General features: G+C 30.8%; 1 protein-coding gene and 1 long non-coding RNA gene across 11 annotated transcripts in view; both read left to right on the top strand.

The window, feature by feature from the left end:
* LOC121126828 (receptor-type guanylate cyclase Gyc76C) overlaps nt 1-24,640 on the top strand; it is a 116,388-nt gene that overhangs the window by 42,962 nt on the left and 48,786 nt on the right. For 5 of the 10 annotated variants that reach the window (XM_040722176.2, XM_040722177.2, XM_040722178.2 and 2 more), the window contains one exon: nt 16,119-16,395. The exons of 2 other annotated variants lie outside the window; for them this stretch is intronic. In XM_040722176.2, the coding sequence (XP_040578110.1) occupies nt 16,119-16,395 (277 nt within the window). The remainder of the gene's footprint in view (nt 1-16,118; nt 16,396-24,640) is intronic. 3 more of the 10 variants (XM_071892001.1, XM_040722179.2, XM_071891999.1) reach the window with 1 other exon arrangement.
* LOC139906705 (uncharacterized) lies at nt 20,373-22,889 on the top strand. The gene is made up of 2 exons (XR_011782485.1): nt 20,373-22,186; nt 22,238-22,889. It is a non-coding gene; the product is annotated as an uncharacterized lncRNA (long non-coding RNA).

The raw sequence follows: 24,640 nt of genomic DNA, 5'->3' as shown, positions 1-24,640 counted from the left end.
ATTAAAAAAATTTTATACCTAGAAGACTTTTGATATTAGTGCTTAAAAAGAGATCTCGGATTGGAATAATATTTACTATTTGATTAAATACAGTATTTCAGGACCATATCTTAAATTTTTTAAGTTATATATAGTCACTGTAGGCTCATACAAGTCATATTTGATTATATAATATTGAATAATTTCAAAATAGAGTATTTGTAAAATCTTAACTAGGTTTTGGAGTACATATTAGGTACAAAATCCGGCCTTAATTTCTAATGCTCTTGCTGTGGATCAAGTTAAGCTCTGAAATTTTAAAATTAAGATATTTAGATAAATATGTTTATATTTCTATCAAGTTCTTAATTCATCCGGATGTAAAAAAACTTCTTTTTTTTGTTAATATTTTTATGGAATTAGCCATATTATATTACTAGCAAAGGGTTACCCGGTGTTAATTGAGCCAAGGAGGAGTTACTTCTTTTTTATGTTTAGAACACTTCGCTACGGGCGAGCATTATAATATATGTAATATTATGAATTGAAATTACAAAATGGTGCTATAAAATTCAAGTAACAAAACAATATATATGCATACAAAAAAATTGTTTCAATGAGAAGTCTGTCTTTTATTCTTGTCAAAAAATGGCCAAATCGAAATTTGCGTATGAAATAGCAAAATACTGTTTTGCAATTATTCTGCAAAGAAGTAGTAAGTAGCATTTATTGGAATTGTAAAGAGAAACACAAGCATACCAAGATTTTTTTCGTACTTGCAAAAACAAATGAGTTATGGAGAATAATGTTTTCTAAGAAATATCCCTCGATAACTGCTTTATTTTTGGAAATATCGCAAAAAATATTTTATTAAATGTTCCGGCAATTGAAAATTCTATAAGATAAAAAGCCAGAAATAAATTAAAAAATTATTCAGAAAATGATAGATATTTCAGTTAAAAACCATTACGCCATATGATAAACATATAAGAGAAAAAACAACATTACTAGATTACTTTTAAGTTTTATAATGATTCTTCGTTCCTCGTTTCATCCATCCAAAGAGAAAAGTAGAAGCATATTTGAAACATACAAATGGATTTCATTATATTTCATAATTAATTAATAATTATAAATCCATGTATTTATTTTAATTTTTTAATAATAATTAATAATATATTTATTTAATTTACAGATAAACCCTATTACTGTCCTGATCTCAAATTAATGCAACGAACCATTGATTTATTAGACACTACTTTTTTTTATTTATCCATGGTTTTAATTTAAAAAAATATCATTTTTAATATGTTAAATAACTGTGTAATAAATTTTACATTAGACTGTGTTCCAAAAGTAAAATTTTATTAAGCCAGGTGGTACATTATAGTCTGGACACTTTGAAATTGAAACTTCAACAAGACATAATTTATTAATTAAAAATCGAATTTCAACAAAATTAATACTATAAATGGATTTGTGTCTGAGCTCTCTTAGTTATTAATGTAGCCGCCTTTAGTGGCAATGATGACTTCCAAGTGGTGGCTGAAGGCCTGGCGCCCATTGCAGATCTAGTCCTATATTATGGGATTCCAGTGCTGAGAGACAATGCTTTTGCTTCGTTTTTTTCTTTTTGGGAGTGTATCGGTGTTATAATAACAGACACTGCAAGCTTTCCCCTCGACATATATCCAAAAGGTGTAGTCAAGGGAGTTAGTATCAGGGCTATAGGACACCCAACTGCTTGGAGTGCGACAATGGAAATTCTTCGATCACGTTCAAGTGTCATTTTATCGACTTGTATTTAAGCTAAAGAGCTCAGGTTTGTTTTGTTTTGTAACTAATAGGTTATGAAACATTAATTAATTTTAATCACTCAACCTTAATTAATTAGTCATTTAGTAAGTCTTCAGATTTCAATGGGCCACCCGGTATAAGGATGTATTTAAATTAATAAATTGATTTATGTAGAATATTAATTATTCCATTTTATTATTTATTAAGTATGAGGGACATTTCATATCAATTCATTAATTTTTTATTCTATTTTGTAATCCTATCTCACAAAAGTATTTCAAAAGCGTGATACAACGCTAAAAACGCCCTTGCTAACACTCTGTCTCAATATACATTCTTAATTGTTCTGTTCGTTATCATGCACTATATATTTTTTTTCTATTCATATATGTTTGATCTATATTGGTTGAAAATTACATTTGTATTTAATTTATATCGATTTTGACCTTTTAAGTTTTAATTTACTTAGTGCATTGATGAAAAATCATGTTTTTCTTTAATTATTTGATTTTTTCTTAACCCTGCGATATTATCGTTCTTCTTCACCTACATAAACCAAACCTACATTTTTTAATATATTGCAGTCTGTTTTTTTCAATTTTTAATATAATGCAGGGAAACATTTCCAAATTTTGCGTTTAAAGAGTGACGTCATTCATTTTAATTTTGCATACGGTAAGAATAATGATCAAAATTACTTACAATATTCAATGGAATGATATTTAAAAAAAAAATCATTTACAGAGTTCTTAATTAACAATATTTTGGTATTCTAAATTGATTATTCTACTCTGAAAAGTCATTATTTTATAGCGATTTGAAATGACAGTACGTTTTCAGGCAGGAATTTTTACTTTTACCACACATTCAAATTTTCCCATCTTTAAACGCTCATATCTCTGTGGTTAATGAAAAGATTGCCTTAAATTTTGCATATAGTCAAGTATTGTTAGTTTAAACACATGGTGTGAACATGAACAAAATCTGTTAGATAAGGTTACATGCATCTGATGAATTGACATGGAATGAATAGAAAAGAGAAAGTTAATAGAAACACAATGTTATGCTATTATGTAATCGGGCTTGCCTTAATTTTCAATTTGATGTACTCTACCGACTGCTGGGACAGAACATATATGACATCATAAAGCATAATAGCGATATTCTAACATTAAAAGTCAAGGAAGGTGATATATAGCTACTCCTTGTAACAGTTATCCTCTTTGATGTCACCATTAAAAAGCGTGGTGGAAGTCAAACATTAGTCAGAAAAGGGTCATGGAATAATCTTGTATTTCTATTAACCTTGCAGAAGTGAAATTGTCTACATAAACCCTCGTGAGTGTAAATAAAAAAGAAAAGTATATGTAGCCATTTTTTTAACGACGTGTCTGCTGGCAGAGATTACTATAAAAAAATATAGTGCTTCTTGCTTACCGGTACGTTTGAACTTTTCAAAATAATGAGACATATTTAATATGAGTGCTAATATCTTGCAAGTTACTAGCATAAATTTTTTTTAAATGTATGCTCACGAGGATCTCAAATTTTCAAATTCCTAGGAATTACCTATGAGTGACGTATGACTATTGTCTAAATTGTGGTAACTGTAAAATTCACAATATTTTTTTAAAATGGTAACTTTGAGAGACCACACATCTGCTGACAGAAATCAATATAAAATATAGTGCTTCTTGCTCACTGATACGTTAGAATTTTCAAAATGGGAAAGAGTGATACATTATTATTCATATCCTTACTTATGACCTTATAATATTTAAATGAAATATTAAAAAAAAAATATTCAATCTATTTTGATTTTGTCACATATGGACATTTAAATTTCTTAAATATTTAATTGTCTATTTGAAATTATGTTATATTTATTTTTCTAATAATATCCCTATATTGATTAATATACTTTACAAGATTAAAATACTATTTATATTGTTATAATTGTGAAATCTTTTAAATTATAAATAATAAATCATATTATTCTATTTAATGTAGTTTTATTTAAATAATTTTTTTTTGTAAATTAAATTATTAATTCTTTGTAATAAAAAACATGGATAAATAAAATGATGGGGCGTCTAATAAATCAATGGATTGTTGCATCCACCAGAAATTATGGACTACTATGGCGTTTATCTGTAAATTAAATAATTATAATATTATACAAGAAATAAAATGAATTCATTCATACTTAAATTATTAATTAATTATGAAATGGATTGAAATCCTGTTATATGTTTCAAGGATGACTTTTATGCTTATCTTTGGAAGGATGTAACAAGGGTAATGAAAACGTTCCTTTGATTCCTCAGCAAAAATCACAATTTTAAGAATTGAGTAATATTTTTGTATATCTTCTATGTTTATATTCAAGTGACGTAATTGTCTTGTAATGATATTGTTGGAACTTGTGAGTAAATCACACTGAGTAGTATATTAAAACTGTGTAAATTTCATCTTTACCTCTTTTCTACTTCCACCTTTTCATTTTTTGCTTTTTAATTTGTGAAAATCAAGGTTAATAAAAATGCATGACGTGTTTACGACTGATGTTTGGCTTCCCTCACGCTTTTAATATTGACGTCATAGTAGACGAGTGGTGCGAGTTTTGTCAAAATCTGCCTGTTTTGCGTAGCAGAAGGTACAATACATCAGATTAAAAATTCCACATTTTATTTATTTTCAATCCGGAAGGACATTGGTACACAATCACGGAGGAGTACTACAACATATGGCTGCCCTCCGCTCCAGACACGAACTCATTGGAGCCCTATTTTCTCACAAAACCTCTCGTTTTAATCTTAAATATTAAATTAACAATTTATAATTATGTAACTAAGCATCTATTCATTTTATATCCTATGTCTGTAACTTTTAGAAGCAATTTCTTGCACTAGAGAAGTGTTATTTTTAAATGGCTACATACATCTGATTGAAAATTCTAGTAAGCCCGATTACATGATGGGCTAAACTTGTATTTTTGTATTTCTATTAACCTTTGTGAAAATGAGCAAGTTCCATTTTAGACTAACTTTCTAATACTCACATATTTTGGGAGTATTTTTTTTGGAAGGGGGGAGGGGTTGAAGTTAAAATTGGGTTGAAAAAAAAAATATATATATATATATAACCTAAAAATTATGATTTGATCCCTAAATGCATATTTTTTAAACCTATTTTTAAAATAATAAGGAAAAATTTGGATATATTGGGATTACTGAAAACTTTTTATAAAAAAAATAAAGTTTTACTAACCTCCAACTTGACTAAAGTCAGTATTAGAGATCAATCCAACATTTTATTACAAGTGGTTTAAGTAATAGAAGTTTATTAATGTTGAGTCATAATCCAATGCACACATAGCTACACACCCGATCATAAGCAAAAGCTGTCAATGAAATAAGAAAAGAAATCAAAAATACATTTCGTAGAAAAATAATTTATTATTGCTGAAAGGTAACAAACTATTAAATACAATATGTTCCTAAAACAAACCCCGTTAATTCTATGGTACGATAAACGTTTTGTATCCCTGTATTTGGTAAAAGAATAAACAAAAAATATATAAATCACATGTGAAAACATAAATTTCAGCAAATATGTTATTTTTTATTGAATAAGAAGTTTCAAATGCATTTTTATGAAAAGACCGGTATGATATGTCTAATTCTACTGCCCAATACTTTATTTTTCTGACGTGAAAGATTTATCTATCTCCAAAATTGCTGTCGATAATTTGGATTGTCATGAAAAAAAATTATAAGCGAATTCAAAATAACTGACCATACTAGGGTATTTATAATAATGTAAATCGTGTAAATTTTTTAGCTAACCCATTTTTTTGTAATTGGTAATCTGAAGAATGCATTTTTTGTCCTTAATAGTTGTCATTAAGATTTAATTCCAGAGTAGTGAACTTCCCTTCCTAAATAGATTCAATTATATTCAAAACCTAGTTGAACATTATTGTGTGCTTATAAAAGACGGAGAGTAACCTCGAGGATTTTCATTAAGTTAGGCTTGCAATTTTTTATTTTGGAATCCATTAGTTGTGGCTAATTACAAACTAATTGATTTAAATTAATTCGATCACTTCTTTGAATATTATAATATTAGCGATGATTACGGTTAATGGTATCGACGTTATTTTTGATTTCCTGACTTTGCATACAATTTCGTAATTTATGAAGATTAAGTGCACCCGAAAACAGTTCTTCCAATATTTTATTAGAAATGGATAGGACTATATTTGAACCTAAGATTGAGAGTGACAATAAGAATTTAAATTCTAATATGTTGAATATCCAACTTATTGTTCGTTCATATTGTCTTTCCTGAAAATTTCACTCTCCATGTGTATTATAGTACTCTCTGAATGCGTAGATGAGAAACTTATTTCTTCCCCTTATATTCATGTTGTTGTTGTTGATTTTTTTTGTCAGTCTGCTCTTTCGCACGAGTCCTTTAGACTTAGTAAGCTGATCAGAAGACAACATTCCCGACCTCAAAAATCATTTTCTCGAAACTAATAATCAAATAACCAACGAGATGAGTTGCTTACAGAAGCCTCCTTGAAGTGAGCTCCTTGGAGATATGAAGTTCCACTTAATAGAATGTGTAGAATTTATTAACTTCGAGAGACGATTTTTTAAAAACAGAATCGACTAAAGTAGTTCCATCTGAAATAAAAATAATCTGAACTCATTCTTTGTTAATCATCTGACGAAAGGCTTCTAACAACTTTAAAGTATCAATTGGGAGAACCAATTCAAAAGGATTTGCTTGACTTTGGTCATATATAAAGAGACACATTATGACTTAACGGCTGAACCACCATATTTCACTAACATTTACTAACAATGATCAAATTCCTTACTGTATCCCAAAGTAGGCTATAAAAAAAAAGACAAATCTTCATATTCTTTCAGAAAACCTTGATCTTGTACGACACACATTAATTCTGCTTCCTTCAACTCTTTAGTAGTGAGAAAGCTTGAATTACGATTACCTTTGAAAATCCACCTCCGATTCTACACGTAAAGGATTTAATTTCCAATATTTCGGAAACCCTTCGAAGGTATCATTCCTGATATATGAAACAACATTTATAGTATTTTACACCATTCTTCTTGAACTAACTATATAGGGTTATAAGTAAAAGTGTTCGGTAGATATTGTCAATTGTTTGATGATCATGTGAAGTCCTGTGATACGATTTATTAGACAATAATAGCGTTTTAAATTTAGATTAACTTCTCTTTCCGTTCAATACATTTTTTTAATGACTGCATTGATTATATTATCTTGCTTTCTAACGTAATATAATTAAAATCCCTTCTTTGAAATACATAGAACTTAAAATTATCATTTATAAGCTTAGCAACAGATTCATAAAGAGGTTTTACAGATTTACTATCTTATAGAAAATGATAACTACACTTAATTTCAGTGCGGCAATAATAACACTTGCGATGTTCTTCCGCAAAAAAACTTGGATATCACTTCGAGAGTGCCGGAGAGTACGCAATATTTTGAACCACTTTTCTGGGAATGAAAACATAACATTTTTTAGAAAGTTAATAGCAAAAGCTGTTGGAAGATCTAAATTTCTTGTCTTCAAATAGTTGATGAAAGGATTCGGTGTTGAGGCTTGGATAGTTCTTCTTAGGACTGGAGTCAAAGTTGTTGCCATAGGCATTTGAAAGGGAATGATAGGACTTGAAACAGGCTTATACTGTCTAACGCTCAAAAGCCATTCTGTTAAAGGACAACTTTGAATGGACTGTTTTAGCAGCAAAATCTAGTCCAATTGTTTGAAATTTGGTTTTACCAATATCATTTTTGGTAGTAAATTCACAAACCAAGGTATTTTCAAAGCGTTAAATGATGTTTGCAGTACTATTTATCATTTCTTCATCAGCTTTGAGTACTTAAATAGGTTTTGTAGAACTTTTTAAGTCAGGAGTAAGGTTGTTCAGAGTAATTGCCGCCCGAAATTCCTGAAAGATAGACACTTAAATATTATTCTTCATTCCAGGCATGTAAAAAAATACAAATCTATAGATCTTTTAATTCATCGAAGTCTAAGATTAATAAACCACAATATTTGAAAGGATTATGAAGTCATTGAATGTAAATATTTTTTTTACGGATCATCAGAAAAGATAATTCGATAACTCTAACATGCTCCGATTTTTTTTTCTCGAATAGCGTTATACAAAGAAAATGAACTACGTTCAAGATAATATTAGTGTTCTTAGCTTTGATTTTGTCCCAAACATTGAAATTTAAGAACTTACAAGTTATTTTTAATCTTGTCAGAATGCCCTCCAGGTTGTTTTGAGCACACCTAGCTCCAATCCAGGATGCAAATATTTTTATATTCTTAGATATTTTAAAATCTGGCTATGTTTTTCCCATGATAAACTTTATCGCTTATTTTTTTGATTTTCTTAAGGGTGATCTTGAGACCTGAATTGAGCGAAATTTCTTTAAGAAAACTCATTGTTTGCTTAAGAGATTTTATTGTTTGTAGTGGACTTTCTATAAAGTTAATCTTTAAATTGTATATATCACAAAGACATTTTAGGTGAGTATAAAGACTAGGGAAACCAACTATGGCGTCATTCATATGAATTTGTTAATTCAAGTGATTAATACACGAAATAAAAATTAAACTTATAAGGGTCTACTTCTTTAACTCTATTAACAAGGGTTATACTTTGATTTACTAATAATCTTGGTGATGTAAGCATTGAAAAGGAAAAAGATTACTTCAAATTGAAATGGTAAGAAAAAACGTTGTGGAGGAAGATGGGATGGGTATATGATGACGAGACTATGGATTGAGCATAAACAGAGACTATATTGAAGTTAAAAATACAGAAAAATCTACTCTTTTTTTTTTACCATCGACTATAAAATAAAAATATACATGCATATTAAAATATGTGTTCTCTTTTCAAAATTATATTTTGTGTTGCAATTAGTGTATCTGAGATATTCTTGAGTTCTTATTAGTGATTTTTCTAATCTTTTAACTCAAAATATAGTTGCTAAAGAGGATTTATAATGTGATAAATGTTATATATATTAATAAGGGATAAAATAGATATGTTAAATTAGTCAATGTCAAGTCATACGTACTAAACCAGACACTAAAATTCTAATTGAATAAAGTAAGAGACGGGTTGTGGCATATGCTTATTCAATGAATATTAAAACAATATCTTATGATATTATTGGTTAATATGATAAAGTAGAATATTAGGTATTACATAACTTTCATATGATATATAAGCTATTGTCATAAAATTTAAGTTTATTAAAAAATATCGTAAAAAAATATTTGAGTAAATGAAGAAACACATTTTAATTTAGAAGTGTTTTTCATTTGTTTAGATAGATCTTCGTTAATTTCAGAAATAAAGACTGCTATGTTTTCTAAGAATTGGGACTTAAGAAGACATTTGAGATACTTTATCGAAACAGAAGATACTTTAATTACGATAACTACAGGAAGATGACAGTATGAAAATTTATCCAAAGAAGAGAACCAAACCAAACCAAAGCTCATACGAGAGTAGTGACGAGTCTTTCCTTGGGTGGGAATCTATCCATCCATATATAACAATGAATATGTTCAAGGTTTGAATCTATAACAGGATCAATTTAATTTCAGATTAGGATAGAATGGTCTGCATGTTAAATATAAAATAAAAATATGTTAATTAGGTACTACTAGATGCTGGAGTTGATGTGATGAAGATTAGGGGCATTTTTAAGTGTTCTAGGAGCCTGGTTTTTAAGTTGGCCAAGATGAAAAAAATTGAAAAGATCTCTCCAGGATACATTAAGTGGAGGGTATAATTTAAAGAGGGTTACAAAGTTCTTTTTAAGTTTGGAGAAGAATATAAAGAAGGATCCCAGTAAGTCGATGAATCAGGAGGGCTATAGAGCACAACTTGCGATTAGTTTCTTTCAAAAGGACCCCAGGCCACCTTCTGACAGAGGGCATGAAAGCCAGGAGACTCGAGAGATACAAGAAAATCTTCCCATGGATCAAGGCAAATGAGGCAATTGTGAAAAGGTTCTCGGAAAAAAAGATTTTCACAGTAGATCAATTCCATAACTGCCGGAACGACTGGTGACTTGTAGAAACAAAAGAAAAGGTCACAGGGGTTCACACCAAATATCGAGCCCAAACAATGATCCTCGGTGTTGTGGCCTCTGATGGAAAGGTGATACCTCCGTTCTTTCTCAAGGATGGACAGAAAATTGTGTAAGAGGATTAGTATAAGTTACTTAGGTATGCCATCTTACCATAGCTGAAGACCAACAACTCCTAGGGAGACAACTTGTAGACTCAGGACGGTGCCCCTCTCACACGTTCGCTAAGTGCCAAAAGTTCTGCTTAGATAAAAAAGCTCGATTCTGGTTCAAAGAGTTATGACCCCTTACTCACCAGATTTGAAACCAATGGACATTTCTATATGAGGTACTTTGAAGAGGGAAACCAACAGGACCTCACACAAAAATATTGACTCACTGAATTACTCCATAGTGGTTGTATGGGACAATTTGTCAGATGAGTTTGTCATCAACTTCTGCATGGCCTTCAGGCGACGTGTAAAGGGTTGTGATTGATAATGAAGGTGATGATATTGAGTGAAAGACAGTTTCGCAAAAACATTGCTTTGTTAACATTTTTTTTTGTTGCTTATTATTGAAAATATAAAATTATGGATATATTTCTAAATACATCTCTCGAGTCCACGATCTGCTAACCTTCCATGTATATGCAAACACAAATTTAGTATCGTAAAATGGCACAAAAGAGTAAAGCGTATATTTACATACTAAACACTGCATGGGTTAAAAAACGATGCTGTTGTGGGAAATTGAGAGTTGGCTCACTTAAAAGTGGGAAAGGGAGAATAAAAGATTAACAACACCACATATAGAACAATAAAATCGTTCCAGCATTGCTTTAATATCTTAATGACACTTATATAAAATGCTTAATCTTTTACCTCAAAATAATCTTCAGTTTCAGCTATAACGTCTTCAATGGAGGGAAATTTTTTAGTGGGTATTATTTTTTTTTTTTTTTGCTGGTATGCTAACAGCTCTGTGTCGCTGGGAGACAAATCTGGAGAGTAAAGTATATATAGAAGCAATTCAAAGTTCAACTGATGTAGTTTTACCATTGATTTGTGATTCTGCGTCATCCTGGTGAAACATCCATTTCTTTGTCTTCAAAGGAAGCTGTTTTTCCGTGATCTTGTCTTTCAAACGCTCTAATAGCGCTATATAATATTCATTGTGGATTATATTTCACTTTTGAAGGTAGTCTATTAGTACTATGCATGCAAATCCCAAAATACCAAGTCAATAACCTTTCCAGCTGATTGTTGTTCTTTTAGGCGCTTTGGACGAGGTTCACCAGTTGAAGTCCAATCAGATGATGATTGTTTTGATTCTGGAGTGAAGTGATAGATCCATTTTTCAACCATTGTCACATACCGATCAAGGAATTCCGGGCTGTTACGTTTAAACTTGGTCAAACACTGGTCATAATTATCAGCACGTTTTTCTTTTTTGTCGGCATTGAGCGAACGCGGCACCCACTTTGAACAGGGCTTTCTCATTCAGATATGTTCGTGCAATATAAGGCAACACGTTCTTTTGACATCTTTACGATGTCAGCTAGCTCACAATTTTACTTTCTATAATTCAAAAAACGATTTTGTGGATTTTTTTGAATGGTGTTGTTACCGTCTCAATTTTCACGTCCACTGCGTTTTACATCATTGGTATCTCTACAACCACATTTGAAGTAGGAAACCCATCATTTAATATTTTTTCCTGATGGAGCTGTGTCTTTATTGCACTTTTCAAGCCATTGCTTAGCTTGAATGGTATTTTTTCCCATGAAGAAGCAGTGTAAAAAATTAATGCACGAAATTGTTTTTGATCCATTTTTTTGGAAATACCAAAAGTAGTGTTACATTTAGCACAATAACTCACAAACTAACTAACATGTTTTTATGACATTTTAACAGCTGTCTTTTGAAGGTTGGTACTAACTGAAAATGAACTAAATTAAGAAAAATAGCACCATCTCAGTATGAAGCCAGGACTTTTCAATCCATATGCTATTTTAGGATTTAAGTAGACATATAAAAGTAAACAGATCTATAATAATTCGTAATATTGATTAGAAGTTGACAAGTCTAAAAAAAATAGGAGTAGGCTATAGTATATCACTTTTTTATCAAACTGGACATAAAATATTTTATTCATTCTTTTTTTGACTTGGTACTTTCTTTCTGTCGCTATTCTTCGTTGTGTTTCCACAAATATAACATGTGTACTAAGAACCCAACAAACATAATTTCTAGAAAGTAAATGATTGGAGGGAGATGGAAAATAGTTAGTTTATACAACTTCTGTAGAAATGAGATAACAGTTGTCAAGTCGTTTGTCTCAATAAATGTGTTTTGGACCAAGTGCTAGAAAACTCGAAGAAGCTGTAAGAAAATGCAAATAAAATTTTATATACAAGGAGCTTTCACTATTTTCAGACTATTTTTATGTACAAGATAGTTGTCATGAGGCTTTCAGAAGAATCTAAGTACTCTATTGTATTTTATTTTACTAGTAGAGTAATTTGAAGAGTTAAACCTTCTATGATTAGAAAAAAATAATAATAATAAGGAAACAGAAATAAAAATTAAAGTGTCGCTGAAAATTTTGTTCCAAAAAGGGACTGGGACCGGGTATTTTTATATCGAAACGACTAGAACTGATGTGCTTAAATTTGTTACACATGAGCTACTCATAAATCTGAGTATTTGTGCCAAAAAGTATTGAAATCTGAGAGTGTTGGGTCAAATGTCCTAGTTGATTTAATATAGAATAGCCCTACCCCAACTTCAAAATAGCTCACTTTTGAGCTTTATAATAACAACCACACTTGTTTATACACACTAAACACACGAAATTTCTTTTATAACAATAATAAAAAAGTTTGAAGTGAAGACAAAGATGATTTTTTATTTGTTCATAACTGCAGATGTTTATCCAAACATTGGAGGACTTACATCCATTCTTTCTACCCCTTCTCCATTCCCCCCTTACGGATTAAAAGATCAATTCCTAAGGCCTAATAAATCCTTCTTGCTTCTTAAAAGAAGGAAGATTTTACAACCAAAAATGAAAAGTTCTATGTTTTTCAACTTTTTTCAAATTTTGTATTACGGCTAGTTCGAAAAAATGTCACGTGGTTTAAAAATGACCAATGCAAAATTGTATTGTTCGTTTATAGGTTTCCTATCTCGATCAAAGTTTGAAAAATAATTAGTTTAGTTTTAAATCGTTTTGATATATCTTTTTTTAACTTATAAAAAATATAAATGGAGTATCTTTCTTATATCACCATACATGTAGAGCTAGCTTCTCATTAGATTAGATACGAGTAGCTATGATATATTGGAAATAAACACAGATCAACTCTGTATCTTGCAAGGACATAGGTGGCAATTTTCCCGATATCGAACTCAATTTTACTCAGAATTCAACAGGGACTTACATTTATTGTTCATTAACAATTCCTCAGCGTTACTCTCCGTTATTATGAACACATTATACACAAATATTATCTCTTCAAGAATAAAATATTAGTGATAATATCGTTGAAAAAAAATCATGTTGCAACTAGTGTTGTGTCGGTCCTTATTTATTCTGTCCAGTATAGTCTTAGGACCAGTACTATTGGTCCTTAGGACCGTCAGTCTTAGGGAGTGGTGTTTAAGACCATCGGTCCTTGGAATTTTTCATAAAAATAGCGACGATTTATTAAGCCAAATAAGATATATTAAATATTTATTAAGATTGTTGCACGTATCTTCAAAAAAATATTACATTTTTCATTATAATGCAATATAATATGATAATATTATGTTGCTACTTGGTTACATAATTTATTATTGTATAACGGAATAATTAAAAGGAGAAAAAAACCCTCATTGTCGTCATGAGGGATCGATTTTACCTTCTTTAAGGGCCGACAAGTGGTACTGGACTGAATGGGACCTGACTAGACTGGACTGCGGTCCTCGGTCCTAAATAAGGACTGACACAACACTATTTGTAACTACTAAAAGTATCGAGCTCATCTAAGGTCAAATTCTCTAAAACTATAATAATAATAAAAATAGGGTAAATATTTGCATACGAATATCAGGGAACCTACATTTACTCTACGTCATTCATGGACACCTGTAATCGTGGTTACTTTATTTTTTGATGATATCTCCTCAAGAATTAAATAATAATAATAACAGATTTGGGAAACAATAAGACTTTTTCAGATTTCCAGCTACAAGAAAAAAGTAAAAAACTCGCATACTAGAAAATCCAACTCTAGACTAACCCTTGAAAAAACCATATTTAGAATCTCTAAAACGAAAAGCTTAATGATTCAGAATTATACAAATGAACGAAAACAACCCTTCCATATAATTCAATACAGTATAATTATATAATTATTGTCAAACATATTGAAAATATAGAACTTTTAGGCTTATACTGGTTCACCCTTTTCCCATTCATTCATTAAATCGTTCATAATGTAAAAACTTTCTGTTTGCCGTTAAATCGTTCATAATGTAAAAAAATTCTGTTTGCCGTTAATTGGTTCATCTTTGAATTATTTATTTATTCATTTAATATTTATCTAGTATAAAAAGTCCAATGTATAAAATACTCATTAGTTTTTTTATGTTTCATTACCTTTTTGTTTCTCAATACATATAAATGAGCCTCAAGGCCGTAGCTTGCTAAATGGAAAACCGATAATACCAGGGTCCTCAAATGATGTTCTTAATTTTTATAAAATGGTGTCAATTTATTAAAATAGTTTTTTAGCACCTCAAAATAGTCTCCAAGTTAGATTTTTGGGAAGCCTCGAAATCTGTGTAAAGGCAGTACTATTATTCAAGGCAACCTCCAATTTATTTTCAACAGCCTCCCACTTTAAAAAACAGCTGAATATACCTATTTTTCTGATTATCCTTATTTACTAGCAATGCCGATCTGTATCATAGACAATGTAGGGAAATATTGAAGGTACCATTCATTCAGTGGGAGCCATAATTGGTTCGAAGAAAAAAAGGTGAGCCCGATCTTTACCAAACTTACATGTCGGGCTCAATTATTCCAATATGATAGTTGGACCGATAACACTCGGGCCTAGTCGGGCTTTAATTTGTAATTGTTAAGCCTAGTCGGGCATTATTTATTTATTTTCTGGCTTAATTTTTTTGGAGATACCTTGATTGGTTTTTAATGGCTTTGCTGATTTTTTCAAAACTCTGGAAATTCCTCCAGTGAGCTCATCTCCCATATACATATCCAATATATAGCAGTCTTAGTTTGTCTATATTGGTAACTTGTCCAGACAGATTTCGTTTTTTTATGGTTAGATACATAAATGCAAGACTTTGGGGTGGAGGGTGATTCCTGTATGACAGAAGAAAATTAGTCTCTAATCCCTTACCTATAGTATGGCCTACAAACCAACCTAATTGTACTGCCACGACCAGTTTGCTTTTCTTAGTATGAAAATAATTAGAGCATATCAACAGTATTCACTGAACATATATTCGTCCAGTGGTATTATTTATAATTTAATTGTAACACTTGTCTATAGTTTTCGTTTATTAAATAGCTCAACTTGCACTGCATTGATTAAGGGTAAAAAAATAAAATTGTGTTGTAAGAAATGAAAAGAAACATAAAGTCTAGACATTAGCTCCATTGAGATACATTATTCTGTGTTAGCCACCATCAAAAATAATAATTATAATTTTACCCATAATGCAGAAAAAAAGGTGTAGTAATCTACGGAAAAAATAGTCAAAAAGTGACCCCTTATAGAGAATAAGAAAATAAACGTCAAAATGAACACCGTTCATATTTTTCTCCCATACATCGTTCATTTTTTCCCCGTTTATCATCATTCTTTCATTCAATCATATAATTTTTACAATTATATATAAATGTCTACTAAAATGACAATGAAAATAGAAAATTGATAATTTACTCCATTTTTCCTTTTTTTTAATCTACATTGTATAATTACAAATTTTGGAATAGATTTTATTTACTCCTACTATATTTCCTTATTATCAATTGTTCCAGTATTCTTTTAAAAAAAAAAATTTCAATATTGACATTAAATTTATGTATATTTTTATTCTAACTTCAATTTAAAAATGTCATACATAATTGTAAGTACGATTGTTTTAATAACTTCCATAAAGAAATATTGCAGCTTTCATTGGCCCGGAGGGACCGAATTGTAACACTGAAGCCATGGTGGCTGGTTCAAAAAATCGTGCTATGATCTCTTATAGATGTACGGATGCCTTAGTTTCTGTCAAGGAAAAATATCCTACATTTACTCGAATGGAACCACCCGATACTCAAGTTACAACATCTGTTTTATCATTATTAGAGTACTACAAATGGAAAAAATTTTCTATTATTGCTCAAAATGGTCCTCAATGGATAACTATTTCTGATGATCTCAATGTTCAGGTATATATTATTTTTTTATAATGTATTCAGCGTTTGTTCTATTATTTAAAATGATAAGAAAAATTTAACTGATATAAGTTTACTATAACCAATTTATCTAATGGAATAGTCATCTCTAACTGTTAAATTTTTACAACTTAATTGCTGTTATGGTAATAGCCATTACCTTCAACAAAAATTTAAGAACAATAAAATTGTGTTTTTTTTTGTTGAAGACTGTATTTACGTTCTACATATATAAGGATATATTGCATAGTTAATGTGATTAATTTAAATATGACATTTGTATCATTGTTTGGATATTAGTAAAGTTATAGTAACATTTAAATACAATTTAATTAATTTTAAAAAGCAAGCTACCAGTGTTTTATATGCCCTTTTGAAAAAACGCTGAGAATTTGAATAATATATAAGAGGATAGTAGCTTAGTTCTCATGACGTTTCATTAAAATTAACTACAATCAGCTATGAGAAAAAACAATAAACAAAAATATGACTCCGTTTTTAGTAAGAACTATTCTTCAATTCTACTTTGAGTTCAACAAGGACTTATACTTATAATTCCTCAAAAAATCATCAGTGTTACTCTGCATCTTTCAGGTTCAGATTGCCAATTACTAGAAATCTCATAAAATTTACAACTGTAGTTATATGTAGTCTGTGAATAAAATTACCTCCCAATGTGATAAGGGCAAACCGCACTAAATACAATCAAACTACCTATGTGAGTAAAAACGGAATTAAGTTCTGGAACATTATTGTTGGAAGATATAAGACATATAAAAATTGGGGATTAATTTTCCGTCTTTAAATGAAGCATAATTTCATTTCATCATCTTAGTCTTAGTATTTACGCTTAAGGGTGTTACAGCAATATTCACATCTTTAGTAGTGACATGCTAAAATTAAAAAAATAATATCATACCTATAATAATTAATAACAAAGCTACAATATTAGATATGAAGGATTTTTCACAAAACTTGGGAAGGTATCAAATATTTTATAAGATGAACCTTTGTAAAGCATATAATCAAATCCCTTTGGACCCTAATGACGCACACAAGACGGATATTATAACTCCAGTGTGAGACTCTTCTAGAATACTTGGACACCACTTTTCATAAAAGAACGCGTCTCAATTATTCCAGTGCTTTATGAACTCACTCTTCTGTGGTTTTTCAGGAGTCTTCGTCTACCTCGATTGCATTCTGGTAGCTTCTAAATCACTCGCAGGACATCGTCGCCTGCTATTCAGCGGACTCTTAAAACTTCAGGAGGACGGACTTCGCATCTCCGGGGAAAGTGTCAATGTAAAAAAGCAAGCTTTAATTTGCTAGGACATGGAGTGGTTGCAGTAGGAATTTCTCTATTGAAGGAACGAGTAGAAGCTATACGAGATTTTCCTTCTCCCAAGTCTCGAACGGAGCTCCAAGCAGCTCTTGTTATGGTCAATACTATTCCATAATTGTTTCCGACCTTGCAAAATGCAGAGCTCCATCTATTACTACCCAAGACGGCAGGCTTTCATTGGGACGACAAACTAGATCATGCCCTTCAAAATATAAAGATTGTTCTCTTGCAGCAGACATTTTTAGCCTTTCGTATCTAAGTCTCTGAATTTCACATGATTAAGATTCTTCGTGTTCATAGCAGAATTTCACTACCGGATCCTTCTTAAGTAAGGGTAATCTAATTTTGTGGATGACACATAATCATTTAGATCCAGTCAATTTACGACATGCTATATTATAACAAGGCTGCTTTTGGGATTTGGTAATCTGGAAAACATTAGAATTACTAAATTTTCGAGAGATTGATGCTGAAGATTTTTTTAAACGTCTCATAGGCTTACACACTCTGAATTTAACTCGACTCTCTACGAAATAGCAAAGTCGTTCGCATGGCCACATTTGAGGCCTGATATTAAGCCTTGCACGACGTAATAATTGACCTGTCAAAAGAACAATCCTCAGTGCACACAAAATATTACAGTACAACACCTTTTGATTAGGATCCCCCTAGGCTAAACATGATCCTTGTCGATCTCGTTGGACTGCTACCTCCATCAAAGGGATATGGTTTCCTGGTAACTGTTTTCGATAAGATTACGAGATGTATAGAATCACTTCCGTTGTATCTCACTAAAACAGAAACGATAGTGAGCATTTTTATACCAGATAAGGTATCGAGATTTGGAGTCCTTCAGACCATACACTCAAATAGGGGAGCTCAATTTACTTGTTGGCTTCAGAAATGCTTAGGGCAACTTGTAAGTTTTTCAAGATATTATACAAATGTACAATTCTATTAATTTACATTCTCATTTCGACCTATGATAAAAATAAAATAAAAGAAAATGTTGCTCATGACAGACGGTATTATACGGACTGCATCAATTTATAGTGTCTTTTTTTATTCAAGTAAATGAAATCTTGGAAAATGCTACTACAAAAATAACTTATACCTATTTTTAGTAACGAATATATAATCGATATTTAATTAATATTTTTTCTTTGGAACATTTGAAGTTCTAAAAGAAAAAATCAGAATTATTAATGAAAATAAATCGAATAAAACTTCTGAACTCATTTCTCCGATTGATCAGGTACGTTCGAGCACAGAAAAGCCAACATAATAATTTTGCGTTACTCAAACGGACGTACTTACTTTAAAAAAACACTGTAGACTCCAAACGGTGGGAGGAGGGCATGGTGGAAGAAAAAATACGAAGTGTCACTTATAAAACAGATGGACAGAAATCGTCCACTTCTGAAGTGGAACAAAGCCCAAAGAAAGGGGAATCTACTGTGAAGAGTAGACGGAGAACAGCACAATCTTATCCCCGAGACTAAGGGGAGGAAGGGTCGGTCCCAAAAAGATATCTTAATAATGCCAGAAACTGACTCCCCAACCAACTCTACGAGTGCTCTTTCTGATAAAAATATTTAGCTCCTTGGGTCTAGATCCGATCCAAATGGGCATTGTCAATTTTAAAATCGTTCGCGCCCTGGTTATTTCTAGATAAAAAAATATACTTTATATCTATGGATTTCACCAAAAAGATTTTTAGGTTGGATGGAGTAATTGTAATACTATAATGTTTACTTATACTTAATCAGTGCAACTCCATCTAACAAATTAAAGAAACATTTAAAAAAAAAATTATTATTAAGGTATCCTGTAACCTTTAGGTAATTACTTTTGATATTCTGGGAATTTATGGCCCAAATTCAGACAACCCTGATTTTTATAGTAAAAAACAATTACCGATATTGGCTCAAAGGCCACCAATTTGAGTGGGGATTTTAATATAAAATCGGACATTAACAGGGACTCCACAAATCCTAATGGAAACACGAACGCCTTCGAAAAGAAAATACTTTACTCCATCATAAAATCATATGATCATTATGACGCAGCTGAAACCGGAAAAAATTATAGCCATACTTAATTTTATTCTGAAAAATCCTCCAAATCTGCGTCCCGAAGAATTGACTTATTTCGGTTAAGTGGTATTCAAAAGCAATCAGTGTTATTGAATAAAGTAATTGATACTGAAATATCCAATCATAAGGGACCCTACATTAAAATTAATTTCACACATTTCCCAAATAAAAAAGCTTGGAGAGTTTATTCATTGCTATTAGATATACCCAAAGACAATCGTGGAAATAATTGAGAGCACAAAATACAATTTCAAAACAGGATACTAAAGTCTTCTATCAAGTACTAAAGATGCTATCAAAGATCAAAGCAATATGCAGACAGGCTGGAGGCCGAGAAGAATAGGAAAATTGATATCATTGAAATTATAAATATAGAGGACATTTCGGATCGTGAAAAGAAATTTAAACTGGATCAAATATTCCAAGATTCTGACCTAGTATTTAGAACCAGATTAAAGATGAACAACATCGAATACTTATCTAAATCAAGACTACAATGTGGTATGATGGAGAAAAAAGAAACAAAAGCAAGGATTTGCCAATCATACTAGCAAGTTCAGAAATATATGTAGATCCTACAGAAATATGTAAAGAAATAAAAACCATCTTCTTCGAGCTGTATCAATCCTTCGATTGTACAACACTTAAGAAATGTTCCAGATGTACCCATCGATCTGCATACTTTTGCGAAGAACTGAGATGTAATGCGAACCGTAAATTCAAAATTCCTCCGGACGATAATAATTTCATCGAGAAATATTTAGTGATACAAGAAATCATAACGGTTGTGAGAGAAAACGCTAAATCTAATAAATGTCCTGGACTATCTGGTTTTGTTTTTGAATTTTACAAGAAATTTCTACTCCTATTTTATTACAATTTTACGATAAGATAATGAGGGTCGAATATTTTCCTGAATATGTGTCTGGTGGAAATATACAGATTCCTAAAAAAAAAAAAAAAAAAATGCAAAATTAAAAAAAATAAATTAGGCCTCTTATTATGCGAAACTGTTTATACAAATTTTTTGCATACATTATTTAAATCGCATAAACAACGTCTTGGATAAAAGTTTATATGAATCTTAGTATGGCTTCATAAAACATAAGCTAAGGTACTATATTCCTTTCACTCTCCAAACGTTTATAGAAAGTGATCAAGAGCTGACGTTAATGCTTGTGGATTTCGCCAAGGCCTATGATAGTTTATGATACGAATGTATTACAAAAACGATGTACAGAAAGGGTTTTGGATAGTATATCATTCGATTTATTGGCGTAACCTTAGCAAGAAATAGAACAACCATAAGGTATGGAAACCAGTGCAATTATTTTGAGAATAAAAGGGGAGTCCGCAAGGGGGATCCACCGCCTGCAACAATTTTCATCATATGCTTAGACAAACTTATTCGTGATGTTCACTCAGAAGCCACGATAAAAGGATTTCAACTATATGCCATACCTTTAAAATATCTGTGCTTTGCAGACCACCTAACTATTGTGTTTTCAAGAAGTCCTATCAAAACACTAAAATCAATTAAAATATTTATACGCATACTTAAAAGTTTTTCCGACAAATCTGGTCTTTTTGTGAATGAAGAAAAATCGAAATTTTATGTCCTCATGGACCCTAATATCCAAAGAGCGGCCACAATTTAGTTTTGAAAAAAAAATCTCAAATTGTTAGGATCATGGGTTGGCCTAGATAGCATGTTGATGAATTATAAAGAAATCCTCAAAAAGATAAAAATAGCTTTAAGCAACTACTCTTACCTAAATTTATACACATTGTATAGAATTTGCGCATGGAACACGTAGATTGTACCCAAAATCACCCAATTGTTGCAAATATTTACATTCTGTCCAAATATAGCTTCTGAGGTTAATGTAATTGAAGATTATTTCTTTAAAATTTTAAAGAAGAAAAATATATCAACTCAAAGATTGCACAATCCATTAAAATATGGTGGCTTAAGCGTGATATCATTTGCTAAATTTTGGAATTGCCTCAACTCCTATTGGATCACGAAATTGTGGGACATACAACACATTTGGAGCGTCCAATTGAACCCCTTCCTGGTTTCAAGAGGATTGAAATACACCCACTGTCCATTCTTGAGCCTAATCTTAGTCTTTGAAAGACTGGGCAGATTCTTGGCTAGGCTCAAAAGATTTGGTGATGGGTCTTAGGTAGTAATCAAATAACTTGAAATCTCTTTGGGATGGGAAGTGCCTCTGAAAAATTGCTTAAGCTACAAGTTTTCTGGTGATTTTACAATAGAAGTAGCCGCAGATTGAAAAGAGTCAAACTCTCCTGTAAATCAGATGTTTTTTCCCCTCTATAGGTCAGTCTTAAGACAGTTTTTATTAGTACAACTACCAATACTTCCTTTTAGAATCAAGATCAGTATTTCCTCCGCCTGGTACCTGAGAAGATGTCCAACACAACCTACCCTTACTCCTTTAATTGCTTATTTAAGCCGTCGCAAAATCCCAAAAACTCCACAGCAAAGCTATTAAAAATAAGTATCTAACCGCTCCTGAGAAAGGGTTTAAGTACGGAGTACTTTTAGGTACTCTTGAAACAGCCGGAAAATACTACAAAGACGGGCAAGCAGGCTGTTTTTTCTCTGGTTTAACAAGAGAAACAACTTACTACATACTGTGAGAATGCAGCGCAAAAAAAAATGATTTTTTAGCAACAGCAAACGACGGAGAAATTGATGCAATAATTACAAAGGGCCACTATATAATATACAAATTGTGAACTACAAGAGACGATAACTTTGATGGCATTTTACCTATATTAAGATTGTATTTTAGGACATAGAATGAGATTATTTTTTAATTATTATTTTATTTTCATGCAGCTATCGACGGTTTTTGATGATTGAAAGGTAAATTTGGATAGTAGTACATGATTACCAATGGTGATTAGAATGAGCGCGTAGTTTTTTTAATGATATATTTTATTTGTTAAATTATTATATCAATGTAATCTGTATTAGAAAATTGTTGAATAAAAGTGCTATAGTGGACAAAAAAAAATTTTTTTGTTTTCATTTGAAAAAAAGTTATTTGGTACCTCTTGCTCTTCACAGCAGATTTCAGAACCTATCTCCACTCAGACACGGAAACGTAAAAGATCCACTCGCAAAGTAACTACGTCTGTAAGGGTATCATGTACAAATGAAGCTTATATTCAAACATAGTAAGCTTTTATTCATGAGGGATGTGTCATTGATTTGAAAAGTTTCTACGCAACTTGATACTGAAACACTTCCAAGTAACGTCCATTTAAAAATATAACTGAATACCTTTCTTCAGTTTTAGTTATCTCCCTCTACATATGCCAATTAAAATAATCAACTAATTGTTCATTATTTTTTCTTACTCATTTGATGACACAAAAAAAGTTTATCCTATAAACATAATGTAAATAATTTGTTCCTCTTGTGAGTGGAGAAAAGGAACAAGGATTTGGGTTGGATTAGAAAAAAAATTATGCATATGAGGTGAAGACAAGGAAACAGTGTAAGAATGTTTTTCCAAAAATGAGAATATACAAAATTTGTAATTTAAAACTTGGTCTTTTGCAAAAAATGCAATTGTACTTATGTATATATAATATCGATACATTAAATTTATTAACTATTTAATAAACCTCATCTGAGACCAATCATTTTGAGCCACCAAAATGCAAGTAAATATATTGCTATCTCACATATTGACATGCATCTCCATTAATATATTTTATTAACAATACATTTGCAATCATGTTTTAAATAAAATACAAATATTATTTAAGTATTTACTAATAAAAATAAGAAATGAATGAATGTGTAGAAAATTGAACTCTTATTTAACTTAGAATATCTATTTCATATATGACAATTCTATAGTCAAGTGATTTGCCAATGGTGTCCTGTGAGACATTTCATAAAAAGCAATCAATTTACATAATAACTGATAATTGTACACAAAAAATTAGACCCATAAGTTTTCAATATATATATTTTTTTAGGCACCTTCAAAGATAATAATAATCAAGAAAAAAAAATTCTAGTAATCTTTGGAAAAAATAGTAATAAGAAACAATAAAAACAAACGTCGTTAATTTTTATTTTCCCCATTTATCGTTCAAAAATTAATGGAATAGTTGGGAAACTTTCATTTTTCTCTTCAATCTCCAAGCCTGTCCTTTCAAAATATAAACAATCTATTTGGGAGATTATTCTGACTATAATTCAATTCAAGAATGAATAATTATTGATTCTTAAATTGAGAACGTATTCTCCAAACTTTGGTCCCTTGAATCCTTTCACGTTTTCCCAAATGATATATAGCTTATAAGCTTTTAGTAATATATGAGAATAATACAGTTGAATTAGTCTATGTCTAGTATTTTTATAAGATTATAATCCAAATCAATTATCTTTAATAGGGATGATTCAAAAAAATATTAAAAGATCTTCTAGATCTATGATACAAATATTTAGATTCCTGATAGACCTAAAGAATATATTAGCCCTAATATTAAAATACTTAAGCGAAAAATCATATAGTTTCCTTCTAAAATATTCCTTATTCTCCTTCTTAATTTAATTATCAGCTTTTTGAATCGTTTCTTTCTCAGGAGGACTATCTTCATGATTTAGCAGAGAATTGTTCCGATATTTGGGGGATTTTGTAAAAGTTGTCGCACTGGAGGTACAATTATAGCCCACAAAAGTCGGCATGTTCAATCTGGCACTATATATATCTTATTTAAATAACGTGGACGTGTAGTAATTATGTGG

The sequence above is a fragment of the Lepeophtheirus salmonis genome, chromosome 12 (assembly GCF_016086655.4).
Source record: "Lepeophtheirus salmonis chromosome 12, UVic_Lsal_1.4, whole genome shotgun sequence".
NCBI lineage: Eukaryota > Metazoa > Arthropoda > Copepoda > Siphonostomatoida > Caligidae > Lepeophtheirus > Lepeophtheirus salmonis.
The sequence above is the reverse complement of the archived record's forward strand: the minus strand, read 5'-3'. Positions and strand labels throughout refer to the sequence as shown.